Source organism: Macaca mulatta, chromosome X (assembly GCF_049350105.2).
Source record: "Macaca mulatta isolate MMU2019108-1 chromosome X, T2T-MMU8v2.0, whole genome shotgun sequence".
Taxonomy (NCBI): Eukaryota; Metazoa; Chordata; class Mammalia; order Primates; family Cercopithecidae; genus Macaca; species Macaca mulatta.
Genome location: NC_133426.1, coordinates 108,005,636 through 108,027,329, shown reverse-complemented (window position 1 = coordinate 108,027,329; position 21,694 = coordinate 108,005,636). Strand labels below are relative to the sequence as shown.

Sequence of the window (21,694 nt, the reverse complement as noted above, 5' to 3'; positions counted from 1 at the left end):
TGGCTATTTTATATTATCCCCGGATCAATGAATGGAGTCTCTTACAGCACATATGGGTATTACTTCAATCCATCCATCTACTCACCACTGTCCTTCAATCTTTGACAATGTTAAATGGATTAGGAAAAGACTTACAAATTTGAATTCATAGCTTTGCCCTCCTATCTAGGTAGTTAACAATGGTTATGCATAAGGAAAAGAACATGTATAATCTTAGAGTTTCAGAGATGATGATAACTCTACTACTGCCCACCACGATAATTCAGTGCCGAGGCAATCAAGGAAGGATCAGGAGACCATTCAAATAGGTGAGCAACTACACATAGCCAGCTGGCTATTTGCAAAACTATATCCTTTTTTTTTTTTTTTTTGAGATGGAGTCTCACTCTGTCGCCCAGGCTGGAGTGCAGTGGCGCAATCTCAGCTCACTGCAACCTCCTTCTCCCAGGTTCAAGCAATTCTCGTGCCTCAGTCTGAGTAGCTGGGATTACAGGCATGCACCACCACACCCAGCTAACTTTTGTATTTTTACTAGAGACAAGGTTTCACCACATTGGCCAGACTGGTCTGGAACTCCTGACCTCAAGTGATCCGCTGGCTTCAGTCTTTCAAAGTGCTAGGATTACAGGCATAACTGTATCTTAACTATGATTTTTGGTAGCACTTGGCAACTGTGTCTGAAATAATTTGAAACAATGACAATTGCTCAGCACAGCCTCTTTTGAAGTGTTTCTCCACAAGACACTATTGGCATTTTGGATGAAACAATTCACTGTTCAGGACTGCCTCCTACTTCCCACCCACTGGAGCACATTGAGCATCCCCATCTTCCACATACTAAATGATGGTTGCAACCTCTTCCCAGTCACTGTGACAACCAGAAATGGCCCCCTTTGAGAACCACTGTTGAGAAGTTTTCTACCCTTCTCTTTTTATGATATATAACTACAATTTACTCCCTTTTTGACAGTGATATGGCATATGGTTACATGACAAAAATAGGGCATTATACCTATATTTACTAAATAAAAAGAATTATTGAAAACTTGAGCTATACTATATAATGCCAAATATTGATATGGCAAGCAAAATTATCCACATGTATCTCCATTTATATAAGAATTTTAGAAAACAGAATTCCTTTTTAAATTGTCTACCTTAACTTATGACACTAATAAAAGAGGAATCCTAAGATTTTTGAAAAGATAATACAGAAATTGTAAGGCAGCTATTTCAGGGGTACCAGAGACTTACATTGCAAGTCGGCCAAAGATTATAGATGCAAACATACTATTTTGTCAAATCTCTTGCCCATCTGGGGGAATAGAGAATGAATAAATATGGGTCCAGGCTCAGCAGCCCACAGAGGGGAATGCAGGTTAGGCAGAACCACAAGTAAAAGAGAGGAATTTCGGACTGGATGTGGTAGCTCACTCCTGTGATCCCAATACTTTGGGAGGCCAAGGCAGGAGGATAGCTTGAGCCTAGAAGTTCAAGACCAACCTGGACAACACAGTGAGACCTTGTCTCTACAAAAAAAAAAAAAAATTAGCCAGACGTGGTGGTGCATGCTTGTGGTCAGAGCTCAGGGGCTGAGGTGGGAGGATCGCTTGAGCCTGGGAGGTCGAGGCTGCAGTGAGCTAAGACTGCGTCACTGTACTCCTGGGAGACAGAGCAAAACCCTGTGTCAAAAAAAATAGTGGGGAGGGGGGAAGGTGGAGGCAATTTCAAACATACTATTCTTTTTTTTTTTTTTTTTTTTGAGACGGAGTCTCGCTCTGTCGCCCAAGCTGGAGTGCAGTGGCGCGATCTCGGCTCACTGCAAGCTCCGCCTCCCGGGTTCACGCCATTCTCCTGCCTCAGCCTCCCGAGTAGCTGGGACTACAGGCGCCCACAACCGCGCCCGGCTAATTTTTTGTATTTTTAGTAGAGACGGGGTTTCACCGTGGTCTCGATCTCCTGACCTTGTGATCCGCCCGCCTCGGCCTCCCAAAGTGCTGGGATTACAGGCGTGAGCCACCGCGCCCGGCCTCAAACATACTATTCTTAATGTAATTTAGATAGAAGAGATTAAAAGTTTAAGTGGAATTTCTTTATAATAGTGGTTCTTGGCCAGGCACAGTGGCTCACACCTGTAATCCCAGCACTTTGGAAAGCTGAGGCAGGTAGATCACGAGGTCAAGAGATCGAGACCATCCTGGTCAGCATGGTGGAACCCCATCTCTGCTAAAAATGCAAAAATTAGCTAGGCGTGGTAGAGAGCACCTGTACTCCCAGCTACTCGGGAGGCTGGGGCAGAAGAGCTCGAACCCGGGAAGCGGAGGTTGCAGTGAGCCAAGATTGCGCCACTGCACTTCAGCCTGGAAACACAGACCCCGCCACAAACATAAGATAAGATAAGATAAGATAAGATAAGATAGTGGTTCTCAAGCTTCAGCTTGCACCAGAATTATGGTAGCGTTAAAACAGATTACTGGGCCCCAACTCCAGGATTTAATTCAGTAGATCTAGGGCAAGACCTGAGATTTGCATCTCTAACAAGTTTCCAGGTTATGCTGATGATCCAAGGACCATATTTTGAGAAGCACAGCTTTACAAGATGTTTACTACCCACTAATGCTCCATTTCCTTCTAAAAGTGATCAGGTGTATATGGAAACAATGTAATAATGAATATGAAGAATTAAAAACAATTTTCCAGGTCTTAAGAAGCTTCTATTCTCTATTCTCCTACCAAAATAGGAAACTACTATGGGGATAAGAACATACAGAAAAATTAGTCTGGGCTCATCTTTTAGCCAAGCTAACCACCAGCTATTTATAACTGAAGCTAAGGGGAATTTGAACATTGGTTAGATATTTAAAGATACTAAGAACTACTGGCCAGGCACAGTGACTCACGCTTGTAATCCCAGCACTTTGGGAGGCCAAGGTGGGTGGATCACTTGAGGTCACGAGTTCAAGACCAGCCTGGCCAACATGGTGAAACCCCATCTCTACTAAAAACACAAAAATTAGCCAGGCATGGTGGCATGCGCCTGCAGTCCCAGCTACTCGGGAGGCTAAAACAGGAGAATTGTTTGAACCCAGGAGGCGGAAGTTGCAGTGAACTATCATCACCCCACTGCACTCCAGCCTGGGCAACAGTGAGACTCTATCTTAAAGGGGGAAAAAAAAAGAACTGCTAATTTTTTAGGTGTCATACTAGTACCATTTTTTACAGTTGAAATGGGAGCTGAGTTTTGCTTAAAAATAATCGAAGAGAAAGGTGAAAGGTATTATAGATGAAAAAAGGTTAACCAAGAGTTGATAACTGTTGAAGATGGGTAATGGACACAGAAGGGTAACACTGCAGTGTTTTCTCTACTTCTGATTATATTTGCAATTTTCTATAATGTAGTTTGTCAAATGTCAAAAAATAATGTGACTGATAATAGAATTTAGAAGAAGCGGCCGGGCGCAGTGGCTCACACCTGTAATCCCAGCACTTTGGGAGGCCGAGGCAGGCGGATTACCTGAGGTCAGGAGTTCGAGACCAGCCTGGTCAACATGGCAAAACCCCATCTCTACTAAATATAGAAAAAAAACGTAGCTGGATATGGTGGCACATGCCTGTAATCCCAGCTACTTGGGAGGCTGAGGCAGAAGAATCATTTGAAGCTGGGAGGTGGAGGTTGAGGTGAGCCGATATTGCGCCTCTGCACTCCAGCCTGGGTGACAGAGCAAGACTCTATCTCAAAAAAAAAAAAAAAAAAAGAATATAAGAGAAGGCAAAGATTTTAAGTAGAAAGAGTCAAAACAACCTGATTATGCCGTTCCTTGAAATTTAGTCTTTTTTACTTTGAAGGTAAAGCACACATTTAACAAAAACTTAGGGCTCTTATTTTAAATGCCAAAGTTAAGATAAATTAACACACATAACCAAAATACAGCACAGAAACATAAAAACAAAGTTGTACGCAAAATTACGTTACAGATTTTTCTAGCTGTCATGTAAATTGGCTTTAAATGTAAGAATATATTTTATAAAATGAGTTAAACTGAATGAAAGTCAAAGTTGCAAATTCTAATCTCAGCTCTCTAGTGTTTTCTTGTATTAACTCTTGAAAGAAGTCACTTAGCAGATAAGGGGTTGCTTTCTGATTTATATAATAGGAACTTAGAGAATTAGTCTTCCTTTCAGGATTGTGGGGGAAGAAGAGTGAAAAGTCACAAAAAAAGTCTTCCAGAAAAGTACTACTAAGCATTTACATGAAAAAATTAGGTTTCATGCCACACTATTAAACATATGCAAACATTTGTATACAGATCGTCTCTTGTGGAAGACCGTTAGATAACTCACAGAGGACTGTTTGTAACAGGTTTCATGTGAATGTCCATAGAAAGCCACAACAGCCAATTCTGCAATAGCTCTTTCAGACTCTGAAGAACACTACACTGAGGGGGACAAAACGAAAAAAGATTCATGAAATCATTCAGACATAACAGTGTTCAGAACTAACAGAGGCTTAGAGATGAAAAGGACCATGGAGATGACCGCATCCAATTTTGAACCCAACAGCTGCTTCTACAACATGATTAGTCTCCAGAAGACAGACGAATGCCACGTACAAGTTTATTTTGCTATTTTCTCTACAAGAAACATACCTCAACAGGACTGCCTAACTTATCAGCCTAGAACAGACTTTTCTCTAAATTACTTCCATTTATAACAACTATTACATCATCAAATAAAAACAGCATCTATATCATCCCCCCTCAGAGAACTTTTGAAGTTGCTACAGATATGAATTCCTCTCCCTTTTTACCTTGTGGTCTACATTTACAATTTGCCACCTTTTTGACGGTCATAAAAATTTATCATACCTTCTGTGACTTTGAAAAAAAAACAATTCTAGTCTTTCTTTTCTCAGGCCTTGCCTCGATTTCCCAAGCCTCAATCACATACAAAAACATACAATGATGACATAAATTTGTCCAGGGCATTTATGATGATAAACCATAATATCTATAAATTTGAAAGCAATCCATACCATCCCAAAATCTAATACAGCAAACCTTTCTTAAAAATTCTTACTAAATAATGGTCTACACTAATCATTTGAGTGTTTCCAGTAACAGAGTGCTCACTGCTACCTCAGAGTACAGTTCAATTAATATTCTTTTTGACAACTCACATTCAGGTTAGAAGTATGTTCTAGTTGAAAGTAACTCTGGAATCATCTAAGACAATAGTCTACTTCAGTGTCAACCAAGGAATTTTATCATTTGAAGATATTCAAAATTACAACGTATATGATCATTTTAAAAATATTTTATTTTTAATTTTTGTGGGTACACGGTAGGTATGTATATACAATGTTATATTTAGAAAACAAAAATCTTGACCGGGCGTGGTGGCTCACGCCTGTAATACCAGCACTTTGGGAGGCTGAGGCGGGCAGATTACCTGAGGTCAGGAGTTCGAGATCAGCCTGGCCAACATGGTGAAACCCCGTCTCTACTAAAAATACAAAAATTAGCTGGGCGTGGTGGCACATGCTTGTAATCCCAGCTACTCAGAATGTTGAGGCAGGAGAATTGCTTGAGCCTGGGAGGCAGAGTTTGCAGTGAGCTGAGACCATGGCACTGCGTTACAGCTTGGCCGACACAGCGAGATGCTGTCTCAAAAAGAAAACAAAAATCTTGGCCGTGCACAGTGGCTCACGCCTGTAATCCTAGCACTTTGGGAGGCTGAGGTGGGCAGATCCCTTGAGTCAAGGAGTTTGAAATCAGCCTGGGCAACATGGTGAAACCCTGTCTCTACTAAAAATATAAAAATTAGCCAAGCATGGTGGCACGTGCCTGTAGTCCCAACTACTTAGGAGGCGGAGCCAGGAGGATCACTTGAGCTCAAGGAAGCAGAGGTTGCAGTGAGCCAAGATTGCACCACTGCACACCAGCCTGAGCAACAGAATGAGATCCCATCTCAGGAAAAGAAAAAAAAAATCTTGGCCGGGTGTGGTGGCTCACACCTGTAATCCCAGCACTTCGTGAGGCTGAGGCGGGCAGATCACAAGGTCAGGAGATCAAGACTATCCTGGCTAACATGGAGAAACCCCGTCTCTAATAAAAATACAAAAATTAGGTGGATGTGGTGGTATGTGCCTGTAATCCCAGCTACTCGGGAGGCTGAGGCTACTCACTTGAACCAGGGAGTCAAAGGTTGCAGTGAGCCGAGATCACGCCACTGCACTCCATCCTGGTGACAGAGTGTGACTCCATCTCAAAAAAAAAAAAAAATCTTTAATTCCCCACCTACCCTACCCCTGTCACCACATTAAAGAAAGGCATGAGGGGCCAGTTGCAGTGGCCACACTTGTAATCCCAGAACTTTGGGAGGCCGAGGCGGGAGGATCACTTGAGGCCAGGAGTTCGAGACCAGCCTGGCCAACATGGCAAAATCCCATCTCTACTAAAAATACAAAAAGTAGCCAGGCGTGGTGGCAGGCACCTGTAATCCCAGCTACTCGGGAGGCTGAGGCAGGAGAATTACTTGAACCTGGGAGGCAGAGGTTGCAGTGAGTGGAGATCCTGCCATTGCACTCCAGCCTGGGCAACAAGGGCAAAACTCCATCTTAATAAAAAAAAAATATATATATATGAGGTTTTTATGTTCATGACGATAAGGGGACACAGGTTTTGTCTTTTGTTTTTGAGACAGGATCTCACTCCATCGCCCAAACTGGAGTACCGTGGCATGATCTCAGCTCACTGCAACCTCTGCCTCCCAGGCTCAAGCAATTCTCTGGCCTCACCCTCTTGAGTAGCTGGGATTACAGGCATGTGCCACCACGCCCAGCTAATTTTTGTATTTTTAGTAGAGACGGGGTTTCACCATGTTGGCCAGGCTGGTCTCGAATTCCTGACCTCAAATGATCCACCCGCCTCAGTCTCCCAAAGTACTGGGATTACAGGCATGAGCCACCGCCCTACGGCCGGTTTTCTTTTTAAAAACAAGGTTGAGCCAGGCGCGGTGGCTCATGCTTATAATCCCAGCACTTCAGAAGGCCAAGGCGGGCTGATCATGTCAGGAGATTGAGACATGGGTTTCCTGGCTAACACGGTGAAACCCCGTCTCTACTAAAAATACCAAAAAAATTAGCTGGGCGTGGTGGCACGTGCCTGTACTCCCAGCTACTTGGGAGGCTGAGGCAGAATTGCTACAACCAGGGAGGCGGAGGTTGCAATTAGCCGAGATTGTGCCACTGCACTCCAGCCTGGCAACACAGCAAGACTCCATCTAAAAACACACACACACACATACACACAAACGAACAAACAAACAAGGTTGAGAAACACAGCTCTACCCTACATGTGAACCTTTTCTACATAAATATCCTGAATAGACAGCCATTAAACCTCTGCCTGACCTACTTCACTGTCAAGAAATATATCACCTCTGAAAGTCCTTTATTCCATCATAAGTCTGCTCTAACTGTTACAAGATACTGCCATATATCTACCTCTGTTTCTTGAAGCCACAGAGATCTCCTTTCATGTGACAATCCTTCAAATATTGTAAGGGAACCAGAAAATCTTAGCCTTTTCTCCTCCAGGCAAAATATCCCTAGTTCATTTACTATCTCAAGTTGGAAAGTTTCAAGTCATCGTGCATCCTTTACACTTTATCTTCAGTCACCATATTCTATCAATTTTTTTTTCTTCAAAATGTCCTACTTGTTCATTTCCTTCCCAATCCCACTGTAACTGTGAAGACCAGGCCTTCACACCTTTGAGGTCACTTTATCCTCCTAGCTAGTCTACCTTATTCTAGTATCATCTCCCAAACCCCAATTCTTTCCCCATGGCTGCTAGACTCTTGTTATTTAAGCACTCCATTCACTGCATCCTCCTCCTTTTCAAGAACTTGCAGTGTACATCCCATTAGCTAAGGAACGGCACCTTACTTTTCATCCAGTAATCTCACTTCTATAAATGTATGCCAAGGGAAGAGTTTAAGAAAAAAACCTATATTATGAAGATGCTCAAGACTGTTATCTATTCTGACAAAAGAAACAAATTAGAAATAATAATAGAGGCCAGGTATGGTGGCTCACACCTGTAATCCCAACACTTTGGGAGGCTGAGATGAAAGGATCATTTGAAGCCAGAAGTTCGAGACCAGCCTGGGCAACACAGTGAGACCGTGTCTCTACAAAAACTTTAAACATTAGCCAGGTTTGGTGGCACATGCCTGTAGTCTCAGCTACTTGGGAGGCTGAGGTGGGAGAATCCCTTGAGCCCAGGAGTTCAAGGTTACAGTGATACCACTGCCCTCCAGCCTGGGCAACAGAACAAGATCCTGTCTCTAAAAAGAGAGAAATAATAATAAATTACTAAATAAATTATGGTACTAAGGACTACAGTGCCACTATTAACAACATTATGACGACTATGTGGAAACATGAAAATTATTATGCAATGTTAATTATGTATTCCGATTTTTAAATTTATGTCCACTGTTTGCAACTCTATGGAAAATGATAAATCAATAAGGACAGATATTGAAAAATTAACACTCTAAACAAATATAACAACATTAGTGTGGATTTGTGGGGCCTTTCCCATGCAAAATTCTTCGGTGAAAATAAGTTATTTGCTGATAGGCATAACTGACTAGACCCAAACAAAACACACTGAAAATGTGAAAATATTTTAATAGGTTTTAAAAATACTATTCATTTATTAGACTAAGCTGGGTAATCAAGTTATACAATAACAAGGCAATAACTAGTTACTACAGGCCTCAGAAACTACTGTTTAGCTAATTCTACCATATTTCACATTCCTGTTACTCTTAGTCACCTCCCAATATGTAAGCCCCTTTAGTCACTTATTCTTCCTTGTCTCTATGCTTCTTGTCCTCTTTCATTGATCCCATCCTTTCCAAATCTCTCAACTGCAGTATCCAGAACCTCTGTTCTGTGGTAACCTAAACATACTCCTTCATATTCTACAAAGTATGCTTTTTCTGTCTTCTTACCTTAATCATATCCTAGCTCTCCTTCACCACCAAACCAGGACACTGTTTCCTCTGAATACATTTCCATATCTATCCCACTTTAACAACTAGAAGTAAGCAGTGCCCTATACTAAGCTTCCCAGTGCTAATGTGGAACAGAATATAAGCCCCCTCTTTGAGAAGGTAAATATAAAATCAGAAATAAATCCTACTTTAAGAAGGAAATTAGAAAAAGATAATATACAGGCTGGGCACGGTGGCTCACGCCTATAATCCCAGCACTCTGGGAGGCCAAGGCAGGTGGATCACTTGAGGTCAGGAGTTCGTGACCAGCCTGGCCAACATGGTGAAACCCCGTCTCTACTAAAAAATACAAAACAGGCCGGGCGTAGTGGCTCAAGCCTGTAATCCCAGCACCTTGGGAGGCCGAGATGGGCGGATCACGAGGTCAGGAGATCGAGACCATCCTGGCTAACACGGTGAAACCCCGTCTCTACTAAAAAATACAAAAAACTAGCCGGGCGAGGTGGCGGGCACCTGTAGTCCCAGCTACTCTGGAGGCTGAGGGAGGAGAATGGCGTAAATCCAGGAGGCGGAGCTTGCAGTGAGCTGACATCCGGCCACTGCACTCCAGCCTGGGTGACAGAGCGAGACTCCGTCTTAAAAAAAAAAAAAAAATACAAAACATTAGCTGGGTGTGGTGGAGGGCACCTACAATCCCAGCTACTGGGGAGGCTGAGGCAAGAGAATCACTTGAACCCACTAGGCGGAGGTTGCAGTAAGCCAAGATCACGCCACTGCACTCCAGCCTGGGCAACAGAGTGAGACTCTATCTAAGAAATGGATCCATTTGATTTTTGTATATTATGGTTTTTTTTTTCCATTGCCTTAAGATTGTTTACAAATAATTTGTGAGCTACAGAAAGAATCTTATTAGTCAAACTACTACTAAAAGCTGAATTTGTTAGGCTAAATATTTGATTGCATTTTGCTACAGTCAGTTTTTCTCATGAGTCTGCTATCCCTTGCTTTTCTGAACACAATACAAAAGGTTATCTTCAACCCTATTTCCAAACCATTATTCCTCCTTCCTTGTGTAAAAAACCCTTTCTCCTTTGTTCATATTATCCAGCTACACTACTCTCTATTTTTTTATCTTCTCATATCTCTGCTGTCTATCACTTGGAATCTTATCCAGATTCATTGAGGACCTTAGAACTCTGCATTGTGTCCTGCCATCAATACCTCAGTTACACCAGTGACCATGCAAATGATCCCCCTAACATTTCAGCTTCACAGTTCCTTGACTTTGAATCAAATAACCTTCACCTTCACTCCACCTTAGTTACCCACTCCCACAGCCACACACTAGATTCTGTCATAACCTGAACTGAACCACACCAAAATCTATTATTTTTTTCTTTGTTATAACTTCCTATTTCAGCTTTCTCACACACTCAACTCCAACTATAGCTACTCTTGTTTCTCAACATCAGAGATATTCAGCCCCTTAATTCCTTTTTTTTTTTTTTTTTTTTTTTGAGACGGAGTCTTGTTCTGTTGCCCAGACTGGAGTGCAGTGGTGCACTCTCAGCTCACTGCAACCTCCACCTCCCGGGTTCAAGCGATTCTCCTGCCTCAGCCTCCTGAGTAGTTGGGATTACAGACACGCACCACCACGCCCGGCTAATTTTTATATTTTTAGTAGAGATGGGTTTCACCACGTTGGCCAGGTTGGTCTCAAACTCCTGACCTCAAGTGATCCGCCCACCTCAGCCTCCCAAAGTGCTGGGATTACAGGCGCAAGCCACCGCACCCAGCCAATTCCTTAATTTTTAACCTCTTTTTTCAGGTTTATCAGCCTTCTCCTGGCCTTACTTTCCTATCTAGACCAGACCACACAGCTGATCACAACTCTCTTGTACTCCATTCAACCAGCAAAACCCAAACTGATTCAATCTCATAATTTGCTTTCTCTTCTCCAATATCTAAGTGGAAGAAAACACACAACTGCAAAGATTGGCGCCATTCCAAATTTATGATCACCAACTTCTGCTGGGCTCTTAATGACGCTCAATAATCCTTTTACTTGTCTTTAACCAGCTCTTTTTTCTTCCTGGCTGTCCTAAGCAGCTAACGCCCTCCTGGAGTGTCCTACTTAATTCTATTCTGTAAATCATGCTTCTTATTTTGAGAAATTTAACATTCTTAGCCACAAAGTACTTTAATTGTCTTGCCCTTTCTTCTAACTTTACAAATATATCTATATATACACCTATCCATGCATCCTCGCTCCCGTCCTAGAGGATAAATGGTGCCTCCCAATTCCTAACCACCCATTCAAGTAAATCTCACTACCTAGTTTTAACCCAATACCTTCATATTTCTTCTGGAACCTTGTACCATCAATTATCCCCAATCTTTTCTCCATTTTCAACCTCTCCCTCTTCTCCACTGGCTCCTTCGACTCCATCTATAAACACACTCACGTTTCTCTCATTTTAGAGGCAAAACAAACAAACGAACAAACAAACAACTTCCCCTGGTTCATAGTCCCCCTATTGCTCTCTCTACAACTTTTTTTTTGGTCAAACATTTTGAAATATATTCTATACTCATTGTCTTGACTTGACTTTTCACTCACTCCTCAACCCACACAATCTGACTTCTACCTCCTCTGAATACATTTCCATATCCCACCTTAACAACTAGAAGTTGTTCCATTGGAACTACTCACTAAGGAAGCCAAAACCTCTGTATTGTCAATTCTAAAAGAAACTTTTTTTGTCCGTATCCTTCTGAACCTTCCTGGGATACTTAGCAACATCATTCCTTCATTCTTTTTTGATATCCTATATTCCCTTTGTTTCCTTGGAACTATTATTCTCCTGGTTATTTTTATACCTCTGGCAATTTCTTAAGATTCCTTCAGACTGTCCTCCTTCTTGGCCTGAGAATTAAATACTGTGCATTCCCCTGAGTTCTTTTAGCCTGCTGTCTGTTCCCTCCCTTCCTTCCTTCCTCTCCCCACTCCTCTCACTCTCAAATATATGTGTATGAATGTGTATATGCATATTAGGTTGAACCACAGCAAACTGCCAATCATTAACCACCTCTGACGTACAAGAAGTGGCAATTTCCTAAGGTCCAGCCTAATGTTTAAACAGTTCTTTAGCGTGGAAGAATAAGAGAAGAAACAAAGAATAACCCGATTAGAAGATTGAGAGAGAATTGCAAAAAAAAAAAAAAAAAAAAATTTCAAACTGAAGTCTCTGAAAATTTATTAGCTGGGAGAATTGGTGTGGATATCATGTGAATGATGATATTGGTCAGGATGTAAAAGTTACAATTAACATAAATAGACCTCAAATCCAACTTAATGTGATAGGTAATTAAGCAAGTGCCATTCATTTATGACAAACACTAACCAGGACAACATGTTTCCTGTCAATGTGGCCAACAGTAAGTGATTTAAGGTAAAAAAAAAAAAAAAAAAAAATTTATAAAAGAAACATTACTTAATTGCCCCTCTTTTAGAATAGGAATAACCATTCTATAAGAAAGTGGCTCTCAAACTCATTCAGGTAGAACTTCTGGAAGCCATACTGGTCTTCTTGGAGGCCACCCCAAAATAGTAACATATTATATATAAGGTTGGAACAATTTTATTAGCAGAAAATGATGATTACTATAAATATAAAATATGAATGTCAAGGGGAGTTTTGTTTGCTTTGGTCACTACTATATTCCCAGTGTCAAGAAGGGTATATAGTAGGTGCTCAAAAAATATTTGTGAAATGAATAAATGTATCTACAAAAATATAAACTACAACAATCAAACTAAGTATTTCTCAGTTCATTTGTTTTTATTAATATGCGTCTGCCACTTGTTCGTTCACTATGTCATTTGCTACAAGTGGAAACAGGTCAGGAAAACTGTATGCAACACAGCCTTAAAAAAGGAACATTCTATGCATTAACTTTGAGTTGAGTGATGCAGCACCTCAAAGCCCAGGTCCAAGAAAATCCTATTATAAAACCATTGCTGTAATGTCAGTTTGGAATTGTGTACCACTAGCAATAGAATAATACATCCTATTGAATTTAAGCAAGGCAAGTTTTTGTTACCTTGAAATAAATGGTTGATGTAAAGAAGAGCTGTGCTAGATGGTCAAAAAGAAGTGGTTTCACCTCTAGGAATAAAAAAAAAAAAGATTATTCAAAATCCTTTCAATCTTAGTACATTGAATTAAATGACTCCAAATTTTCATAATACATACCAGAGAAGCTACTAAAAGGAATCCAGCTCACAAGCTGAAGGAACTGTGACCGACAACAAAGGCCATCCCAGAGAGGAAGGCTCTTATACAGGAATGCTTCACAGGAATAAAACCCCTCCTGTAACACAAGTGAATAGTAAATCCTTATATGGAACTCTTCAGTCATAAAATTACGCTCTAAACAACCAGTTTATTTTGTGCTATAGTTGCTTCACTCTTAGACTAATTTTTTTGTCATGAATATAATAAAAGCCTTAGGTTAGGTGCCAGACTTCCTCAGAAAAAGGATGAGATGATTAGTATTTGCATACATTACCATCTTTATCAATATAGTTATCAAATACCATAAAAGTTCATCAATTGGAAAGAAGGTTAAAAGTTATAGAATTTTTTTTAAAAAATAAAATGTACTATCTTGGGATACATGCAGTAATTTGAACAGTCAATAAAATGTATACAATATTATGTAATAGGGCTAGAATTTCATTAGAGGCCATAGACCAAATCCTAACTCTGGGCAGCTCCATCTTTAGAGGCTCAAATGTCTAGGTTGCTTATATTTCCACCAGAATGAGGATCTGGGACTTCCCTTTTTCCCTTTGTCACCTAAGCTTTTCACAGTGACATGCACCAGGACTCTATCCTCAGACCTTCTTTTCATGACATGAATTCTCTGTACAATCTCATCCATATCATAGCTAAAGCCACTTTTAACATGAGGGTTCCTAAATCTGTATCTCTAGCCCAAATCTCATTCCTGAGCTCTAGACTCATCATTTTACTACGTACTGGATATGACCGCTTTGATGTCCCATTAGGACTCTCTTAAGTGAAACATCTTTCCTTCCAAGCCTGCTCCTCCTATATTTCTTTTCTCAGTGAATGCCATCCATCTTCCCAAGTAGGAAACGTAAACATCAACCTAATGTTCCTCACTACCATCATCTGCACCCAGCTTCCAATTAAATGGTTTCACACCAAATCCCTAAAACTTGGGTTGGGTGTGATGGCTCACACCTGTAATCTCAGCACTTTGGGACGCCAAGGCAGAAGAAACGCTTAAGCCCAGGAGTTTGAGACCAGCCTGGGCAACGTGGTAAATCCCCGTTTTTATAAAAAAAAAAAAAAAAAACAAACAAACAAACAAACAAAATATAGCCAGGAGTGGTGGTGCACACCTGTAGTCCTAACTACTAACTAGACTGAGCGGGGAGGATCAATTGAGCCCAGGAGGTCAAGGCTGCAGTAAGCCATGATTGTGCCAGTACACTCCAGCCTGGGCAACAGAACAAGACCCTGTCTCAAAAAAAAACAAAAAAACAAAAAAACAAAGAATTATTCCACAAACATTTATCAATCAAGCTGAACATCTATACATGAAGAAAAGTTAGACATGGTTTCTGCCTGCTGGGAGCTCATAATGAGTGGAAAAAATGGATGCTAAAAGTGTCACGATAGAGGCAAGCACAGGGAGCCATGGGAGCACATAGAACGAGGAGCTAACCCACACTGGGCAATAAGTGAAGGTTTCTTGATGGTGCTGATACCTAAGCTGCAGCTTAAAATACAACTCAGGGTTACCCAGACCAAATAGTCCATTGGCTGGAACATATTTGGTGCTCAAAAAATGTTTGTTGATTATAAGGATATAAGTAGTGACCCTATGAAATTTACATTACTGGCTAATTCAATTAACTGAATACATTTAATTACATCTTCAGTTTGTTCTCTTAAATTACAGGCTTTCCCCTTTTATTTGCATAATACAACATATTCTTTCTTTAAATCTAACAGTGCAAAGATAAAAGTCCAACTCAGCTTTATCTATAATGAGCTTCAAACTGAACAAATATTATTTACAAAAGATGTCAGATACTAAAAAAAAAAGGTTTTTTGTTGTTGTTTTTGAGACACGATCTCACTCTGTGATCCAGGCTGCAGTGCAGTGGCACAATTATGGCTCACTGCAGCCTTGACCTCCTGAGCTCAAGTGATCCTCCTACCTAATCCTCCTGAGTAGCTGGGACTACAGATGCATGCCACCATGCCTGGCTAATTTTTGTATTCTTTGTAGAGATGGGGTTTTGCTGTGTTGCCCAAGCTGCTCTTGAACTCTTGGGCTCAAGTGATCCACCTGCCTTGGCCTCCAAAGTGCTGAGATTACAGGTGTGAGCCACTGCAGCCAGGCAAGAAAAAGTTTTCAATGGATATCTAAATAAATTTTAGTAAAGAGTGGTGGAGAGTGGAAGAAGCAAGTGAAATCTTACTTGTAAGAAGCACTCTGCCCTGATGATAGTATCCAGGAAGTTGGTAAATTCTTTTCCATGTTCATAATTATTCACCTTATACCAAATACATTCTAGAGCAGAAACAGTAAATATAAGCATCTAGTTGTACCACAATAAAAAAGTGCACAAAACATAATTATCACTAAAGTGACAAGTGACAAAGTAAAAAAGCCATAAGTCTCATACATCCTAGCTAACTCATGATGCAGACTGGAACAGATACATGGAGATGATAGTGAGATATTCCTCAACAACTTAGTAATATAGGGAAAAGTTTATAGTGTAAATATAGGGAAAAGGTTATAGAAATGGAGAGAATTCACATATAATGAATATGATAAGCTTTATATCACATAGCAATCAATCGAAGAAAGTATAAACATCTGAATTAAAAGTTTTAGAATACCCTAAACTTCAATTAGAGTAGGCTGGGTATAATGTAAGAGTGACAGAAATATAGTAGGTGGAAATCTAATAACCTATATCATATTCTTCAGAGCAGAAGAAGGAGAATTGGACTGGAACCAACTAAAAGCAACTTTAACCACCAGAAGAATCAGGAGTTGCTTATCCAGTATCCAGTAAAGAAACACTCAAATTTGGTCAAAAGAAATACTATCTCTAGAGAAATATACCTGCCCCTCCCCACCGCCCCCCACCATTGGAGGAATGAAATGCTCAGGCTTTACTATGGCCTGGATGAAAGACTTCTCACTGCCCTTTCCTTTAATTCTATAATTAAGAAATCTTCTAATGACAAATTTGACTCCCATATATGCTGACAGCAGAGAGGGGATATTCTGGTTGGCAGATATGAGCATTTTGTTTACCAGAAATAATTAATTTTATAATAAGCTGACATTCTGGCTTATACATTTGTCTCTTTTGAGTTTCGTTACCATTAACGGGATGACTCTGGGGCCCTAACAGCAAGTTTCTGAATATACAAAAATGAAGAATCCTTGGATTGTGATAGTCATCAAAGTGGAGCCACCCAGTGAGTTTTGGTGGCCATCCAGCAGTGTTTCCTTAACAAAATCCCTCCACCTTCTTACTGCCTTAAAATTACAACAACAGAAACATTCATGCTCTAAATATAAGATTACCACAGACATAATTACAGCATATGAAGACTCCTGTTGTCTAGAATTTGGCACCCTTATAAAAGAAACCCATTTGTTAACTGTCTTGGTCCATCCTCACTCAATTCTTACCTTCTTGTAATGTTTGACTCAACCAGTAATAAAATCTCAGCAAGACTGGCTCATCTCTGACACAGTTAATATAGTGAAGCAGCAGAGAGTTGTTTAGCACTGAGCCCATCTGAGAAGGCAGCTGCAATGACAGAACAACCAATCAACAGTTAAGTATCTGAAAAGTGGATAAGGGAATCGTCATATAGAAAATATATAACAAAAATAGGCTGGGCATGGTGGCTCATGTCTATAATCCCAAAATTTTGGGAGGCTGAGGCAGGAGGGTCACTTGGGCCCAGGAGTTTGAGGTCAGATTGAGCAACATATTTTTTAAATAATTTTTTTGTTTGTTTGTTCTGAGATGGAGTCTCACTCTGTCACCCAGGCTGGAGAGCAGTTGCGCCATCTCAGCTCACTGCAACCTCTGCCTCCCAGGTTCAAGCGATTCTCGTGCCTCAGCCTCCTGAGTAGCTGGAACCACAGGCATGCACCACCAAGCCAGGCTAATTTTTTTTTTTTTTTGAGATGGACTTTCGCTCTTGTTGCCCAGGCTGGAGTGTAATGGCGTGATCTCGGCTCACTGCAACCTCCGCCTCCCGGGTTCAAGTGATTCTCCTGCTCAGCCTCCGAAATGGCTGGGATTACAGGCATGCGCCACCACGCCCAGCTAAATTTGTATTTTTAGTACAGGTGGGGTTTCTCCAGGTTGGTCAGACTGGTCTCGAACTCCTGACCTCAGGTGATCTGCCTGCCTCAGTCTCCCAAAGTGCTGGGATTACAGGTATGAGCCACCGCACCCAGCCCAATTTTTGTATTTTTAATAGAGATGGGGTTTCACCATTTTGGCCAGGCTAGTCTCGAACTCCTGACCTCAAGTGATCTGCCCACCTCGGCCTCCCAAAGTGCTAAGATTACTGGCGTGAGCCACCATGCCCAGCCTGATATAAATTGTTTTAAAAATTAGCCAGGCATGGTGATGCACATCTATAGTCCTAGCTACTTGGAAGGTTGAGGTGGGAGGATCACATAAGCCCAGGAGTTCAAGGTAACAGTGAGCCAAGATCACGCCACTGCCTGGGTGACAGAGTAAGACCCTATCTCAAAAAAAAAAAAAAAAAAAGGCTATGAAATTCAAATAGAAAATGCAAAGAAGCACATGGTCCAGTCACATACCTCTAAGCAATGGATATTCTGTAAAAGTTGGGGGAAGCTTTTAAGTTGTTCTAGTGGAAATGATCCACTTCTATTCAGACAATCAGAAAGACTCATCTCTTTTTTTCCACATTCTTTAGTGCAGCTACTGGAATTGAGCACTGGTATAATTGAGAGAGAATTCCACTTCTGAAGAAAGATAATAAAACAATCTATCAATGGACTAAACAGACTACAAACCATAAATATAAAAGCAGTTGTTAAGGTGTTTCAATTAAAGGAATCTGAATATGGCTTACACAGAATCCTGGGTAACTGACATGTACTTAAATATCTATAATCTCCTCTTAGATCTGAATGGTTATTACTTGGATTTAATAAAAGAAAGTAATGCAAGTTGTTTCAGCTTTAGATATTTACTCTTTTTAGAGGACGAACATTAGCTGGACCCAATATCAACTTCAGAGGTTCTGGAGAAGGTCCCTGGTTTCTTTGCTTCACGGCAAGCAGAGCCATCTTCCACAGATTCTCTGAATTCTTAAAATATATCTATAAATTTGGATATAAAGTACAAGAGAGTAGGTACCCATAAATTGGAGCAACATAAAGTCTAAAACTCCTCATTATTGAAAACATATTATGAAATCCTTTACACTCATACAAATGCACTTATTTTTTTTTCTGATTAGTAATCTATTAAATACACCAAATGGGATCAACACGAAGTGCCAATCCCTAAAAAAAACTTTCCCCAAACAGTATTTTAGTTGAAATCGGTAAGTTAACTTTACCAAAAATAACATATTTCAATCTCAATATGATTTCTCTCTCCTTAATCCCTTACCTTCTTCCTTACAGGCAAAGATACAGAAATCAGAGCAGGAGCAAAGAACTTATACAGCGACAACAAAGCCTGGAGATGAGGCTGCATTCCCTGAAATAAAATAAGTTTTCCATTTTCAATTCTGTGACTATTAAGAAACTGAGGAAACAAATGCCAATAAGAAGGAAAAAAGTATATTCAGACCCTAATTTCACTATGAGATATAGCTATAGGAAGATGCTATCAAAAATCAAGGAATGAGTAACCAGACATTTAAGTCAACCACCATAAAACAACTCTCTCCAAACTGTGATCTTCTCTCTTACGACCTTTTCCAACTTTACTTCTTCCTTGTATTTTCTCTCTTCTCTTCCTATACCTTAGGCTGACCAGTCATGCTTACTAGCATAGCATAGCTTATTCTCACTGGTAGCATACTCAGGACTCAAAGTTTACTCATCTTTGATTTAGACCTCAAGGAGACAGGACCAAAAGATAAGCTAATACCTGATTATTATAATTATTGGAAAATTATCTAGGAAACTACAATTGGTATGCCATAATCAAGCAGCTTTGATATAACTGAAACAAATTTTAACAAAAGCACTAATTTCACAATGAAAGAAGTGATTACTGCTAGATACCTGTTTTATGCATCTAGCTATCCAGAGAAAGCATACCACTAAAATGAATTCTAAGGAAGTAACCAAATTGTTTTATTATGCTAAAATGTTATTGAATCGAGTACTGTACAAAGTAAGGCAGCAAACGAGGCTTAGAAATACAATATTTCCATTTTATAACAGCTTCTTGAAATTAAATGTATTAAAAAACCAAAATGACCCAGTTTATCTATGTTGAAAATATCTCCTAACCTCTGTACACCCATTAGTAATGAGTATCAGAGTGTTTGTTTTGAGCTAGAATGCTTTTTAGAGAATACTTAGTTGTGCTGAGGCCTTTAGAACTTATAGTCTAGTTAATTAAAACTATCTTTTTTGTTAAAAAGTTAATACTAAAAGAGGGAAGGGGGAGATTTCCAGTTAAAAACGGCATATTGAACATATGATTAACTCTGGGCTCTCCCAAAGCCCCATTTAAAAGACAGTGAAAGAATGAAAAAGGTGGCTGGGCGCAGTAGCTCATGCCTGTAATCCCAGCACTTTGGAAGGCCGAAGTGGGTGTATCACTTAAGGTCAGAAGTTTGAGACCAGTCTGGCCAACATGGTGAAACCCCATCTCTACTAAAAATACAAAAATTAGGCCGGGTGTGATGGTGCACACCTGTAGTGCTAGCTAGTCGGGAAGCTAAGGCAGGAGAATGGCTTGAACCTGGGAGGCAGAGGTAGCAGGGAGCTGAGATCGCGTCACTGCACTCCAGCCTAGTGACGGAGTGAGACTCCATCTCCAAAAAAATAAATAAATAAATTAAATAAGAATGAAAAAGGATAAAGCAAACTACAAGTTCAAAGAGAACAAGAGAGGAGACAACAGCATATAAGAAATCTAAATAAGATTTTGGAATCTAGAATGAAGATGGCCAAATAGAAACCAAGTTAGCAGAATAGATAAAATGAAATCTAAGGTGTAAACAGAAAAAGCCTCAAAAAAATCAGATTCTTGCTTGACAACTCCCAGAAAGGATCATGAGTTGAGGGACCAGATATCTCTAAAAAGTGGGGATGCAAGAGGGTCAGAAAACAGGAGTATTGCATGAAAGGCTATATAAGAAGCAGTTAGAATCCCAAATTCCTTCACAATACTGGCAAAACATTAGGGCTTTACTCTCTGAAAATGAAGCTGGACTTGGATACCAGGCACAGCCAAGGGAGGATACCAAGACCATTTCTCACTGCTTTCTAGTGCTCAGGTCTCAGAGTACCAGTAGCCAGGTTTATACCCTGTGATGATGTATTACCCCATTCTAACACTGCTATAAAGAACTGCCCGAGACTGGGTCATTTATAAAGGAAAGAGATTTAACTGACTCACAGTTCCGCATGGCTAGGGTGGCCTCAGGAAACTTACAATCATGGCGGAAGGAGAAGCAAACACATCCTTCTTCACATGATGGCAGGAAGGAAAAGAATTAGAGCTGGGCAAAGGGGGAAGCCCCTCATAAAACCATCAGATCTTGTGAGAACTCACTATCACAAGAATAGCATGGGGGAAACCGCCCTCATGATTCAATTACCTCCCATCGGGTCCCTCCCATGACATGTGGGGACTATGGGAATTATAATTCAAGATGAGATTTGGGTGGAGACACAGCCAAACCATATCAGATGGTTAATTTTAAGTTTTGATTTGGCTGGTCCACAGGCTGCCTAGATATTTGGAGAAGCATTATTTTGGGTGTTTCCGTGAGGGTTTTTTGGATATGATTAACATTTAAATCAGTAGACTTTGAGTAAAGCAAATTGACTGCCCTCTGCAATGTGGATAGGTGTCATCCAATCAGTTGATGGCCTGAATAGAAGAGGTCCTAAAAGAAGAAGAAAATGTTCAACAGACTGCCTTCAGACTTCATCTGCAACAGCAGTTCTTCCTGGTTCTATAGTAGACTGCCACTTAACTCAAACTGGAACATCAGCTCTCCTAGGTCTCCAGCCTGCTGGCCCATCCTGTAGATTTTGGACTTACCAGCCACCATAATCAAATGAGCCAATTCCCTATAATATTATAAATACACACACACACACACACACACACACACACATATACACTTGATTTTGTACGTACAACTATGCAACCCCATAAGACAGGAAACAGGAGAATTCTGCTTTGAGAATATTAACATAGTCATCTGGGAGGATCCTCAACAAAACATCAAGATCCTACAATGAACAAGTCCTGCTCATACACACAAGTTTCCAATCATCATGTTACTGTTTTACTTTTAAATATGAACAATTAAGCTTTACCAAGCATTGGTGAGCAGTGGTTCACACC

The 21,694-nt window shown here is 40.4% G+C and overlaps 1 protein-coding gene and 1 long non-coding RNA gene across 3 annotated transcripts in view; both read right to left on the bottom strand.

Annotated features, from left to right (window-relative positions):
• Positions 1–21,694, bottom strand: part of CENPI (centromere protein I) — a 65,415-nt gene that overhangs the window by 16,105 nt on the left and 27,616 nt on the right. For both annotated transcript variants that reach the window (XM_028841983.2, XM_028841984.2), the window contains exons 9-16: positions 18,764–18,853; positions 18,340–18,468; positions 17,941–18,108; positions 16,786–16,906; positions 15,551–15,642; positions 13,284–13,401; positions 13,132–13,196; positions 4,342–4,436 (exon numbers count right to left, since the gene is read on the bottom strand). In XM_028841983.2, the coding sequence (XP_028697816.2) occupies positions 4,342–4,436; positions 13,132–13,196; positions 13,284–13,401; positions 15,551–15,642; positions 16,786–16,906; positions 17,941–18,108; positions 18,340–18,468; positions 18,764–18,853 (878 nt within the window). The remainder of the gene's footprint in view (positions 1–4,341; positions 4,437–13,131; positions 13,197–13,283; positions 13,402–15,550; positions 15,643–16,785; positions 16,907–17,940; positions 18,109–18,339; positions 18,469–18,763; positions 18,854–21,694) is intronic.
• On the bottom strand, positions 9,831–12,838 carry LOC144338710 (uncharacterized). Its single transcript, XR_013413028.1, has 2 exons — positions 11,241–12,838; positions 9,831–10,560 (listed from the first exon to the last, which is right to left on the bottom strand). It is a non-coding gene; the product is annotated as an uncharacterized LOC144338710 (long non-coding RNA).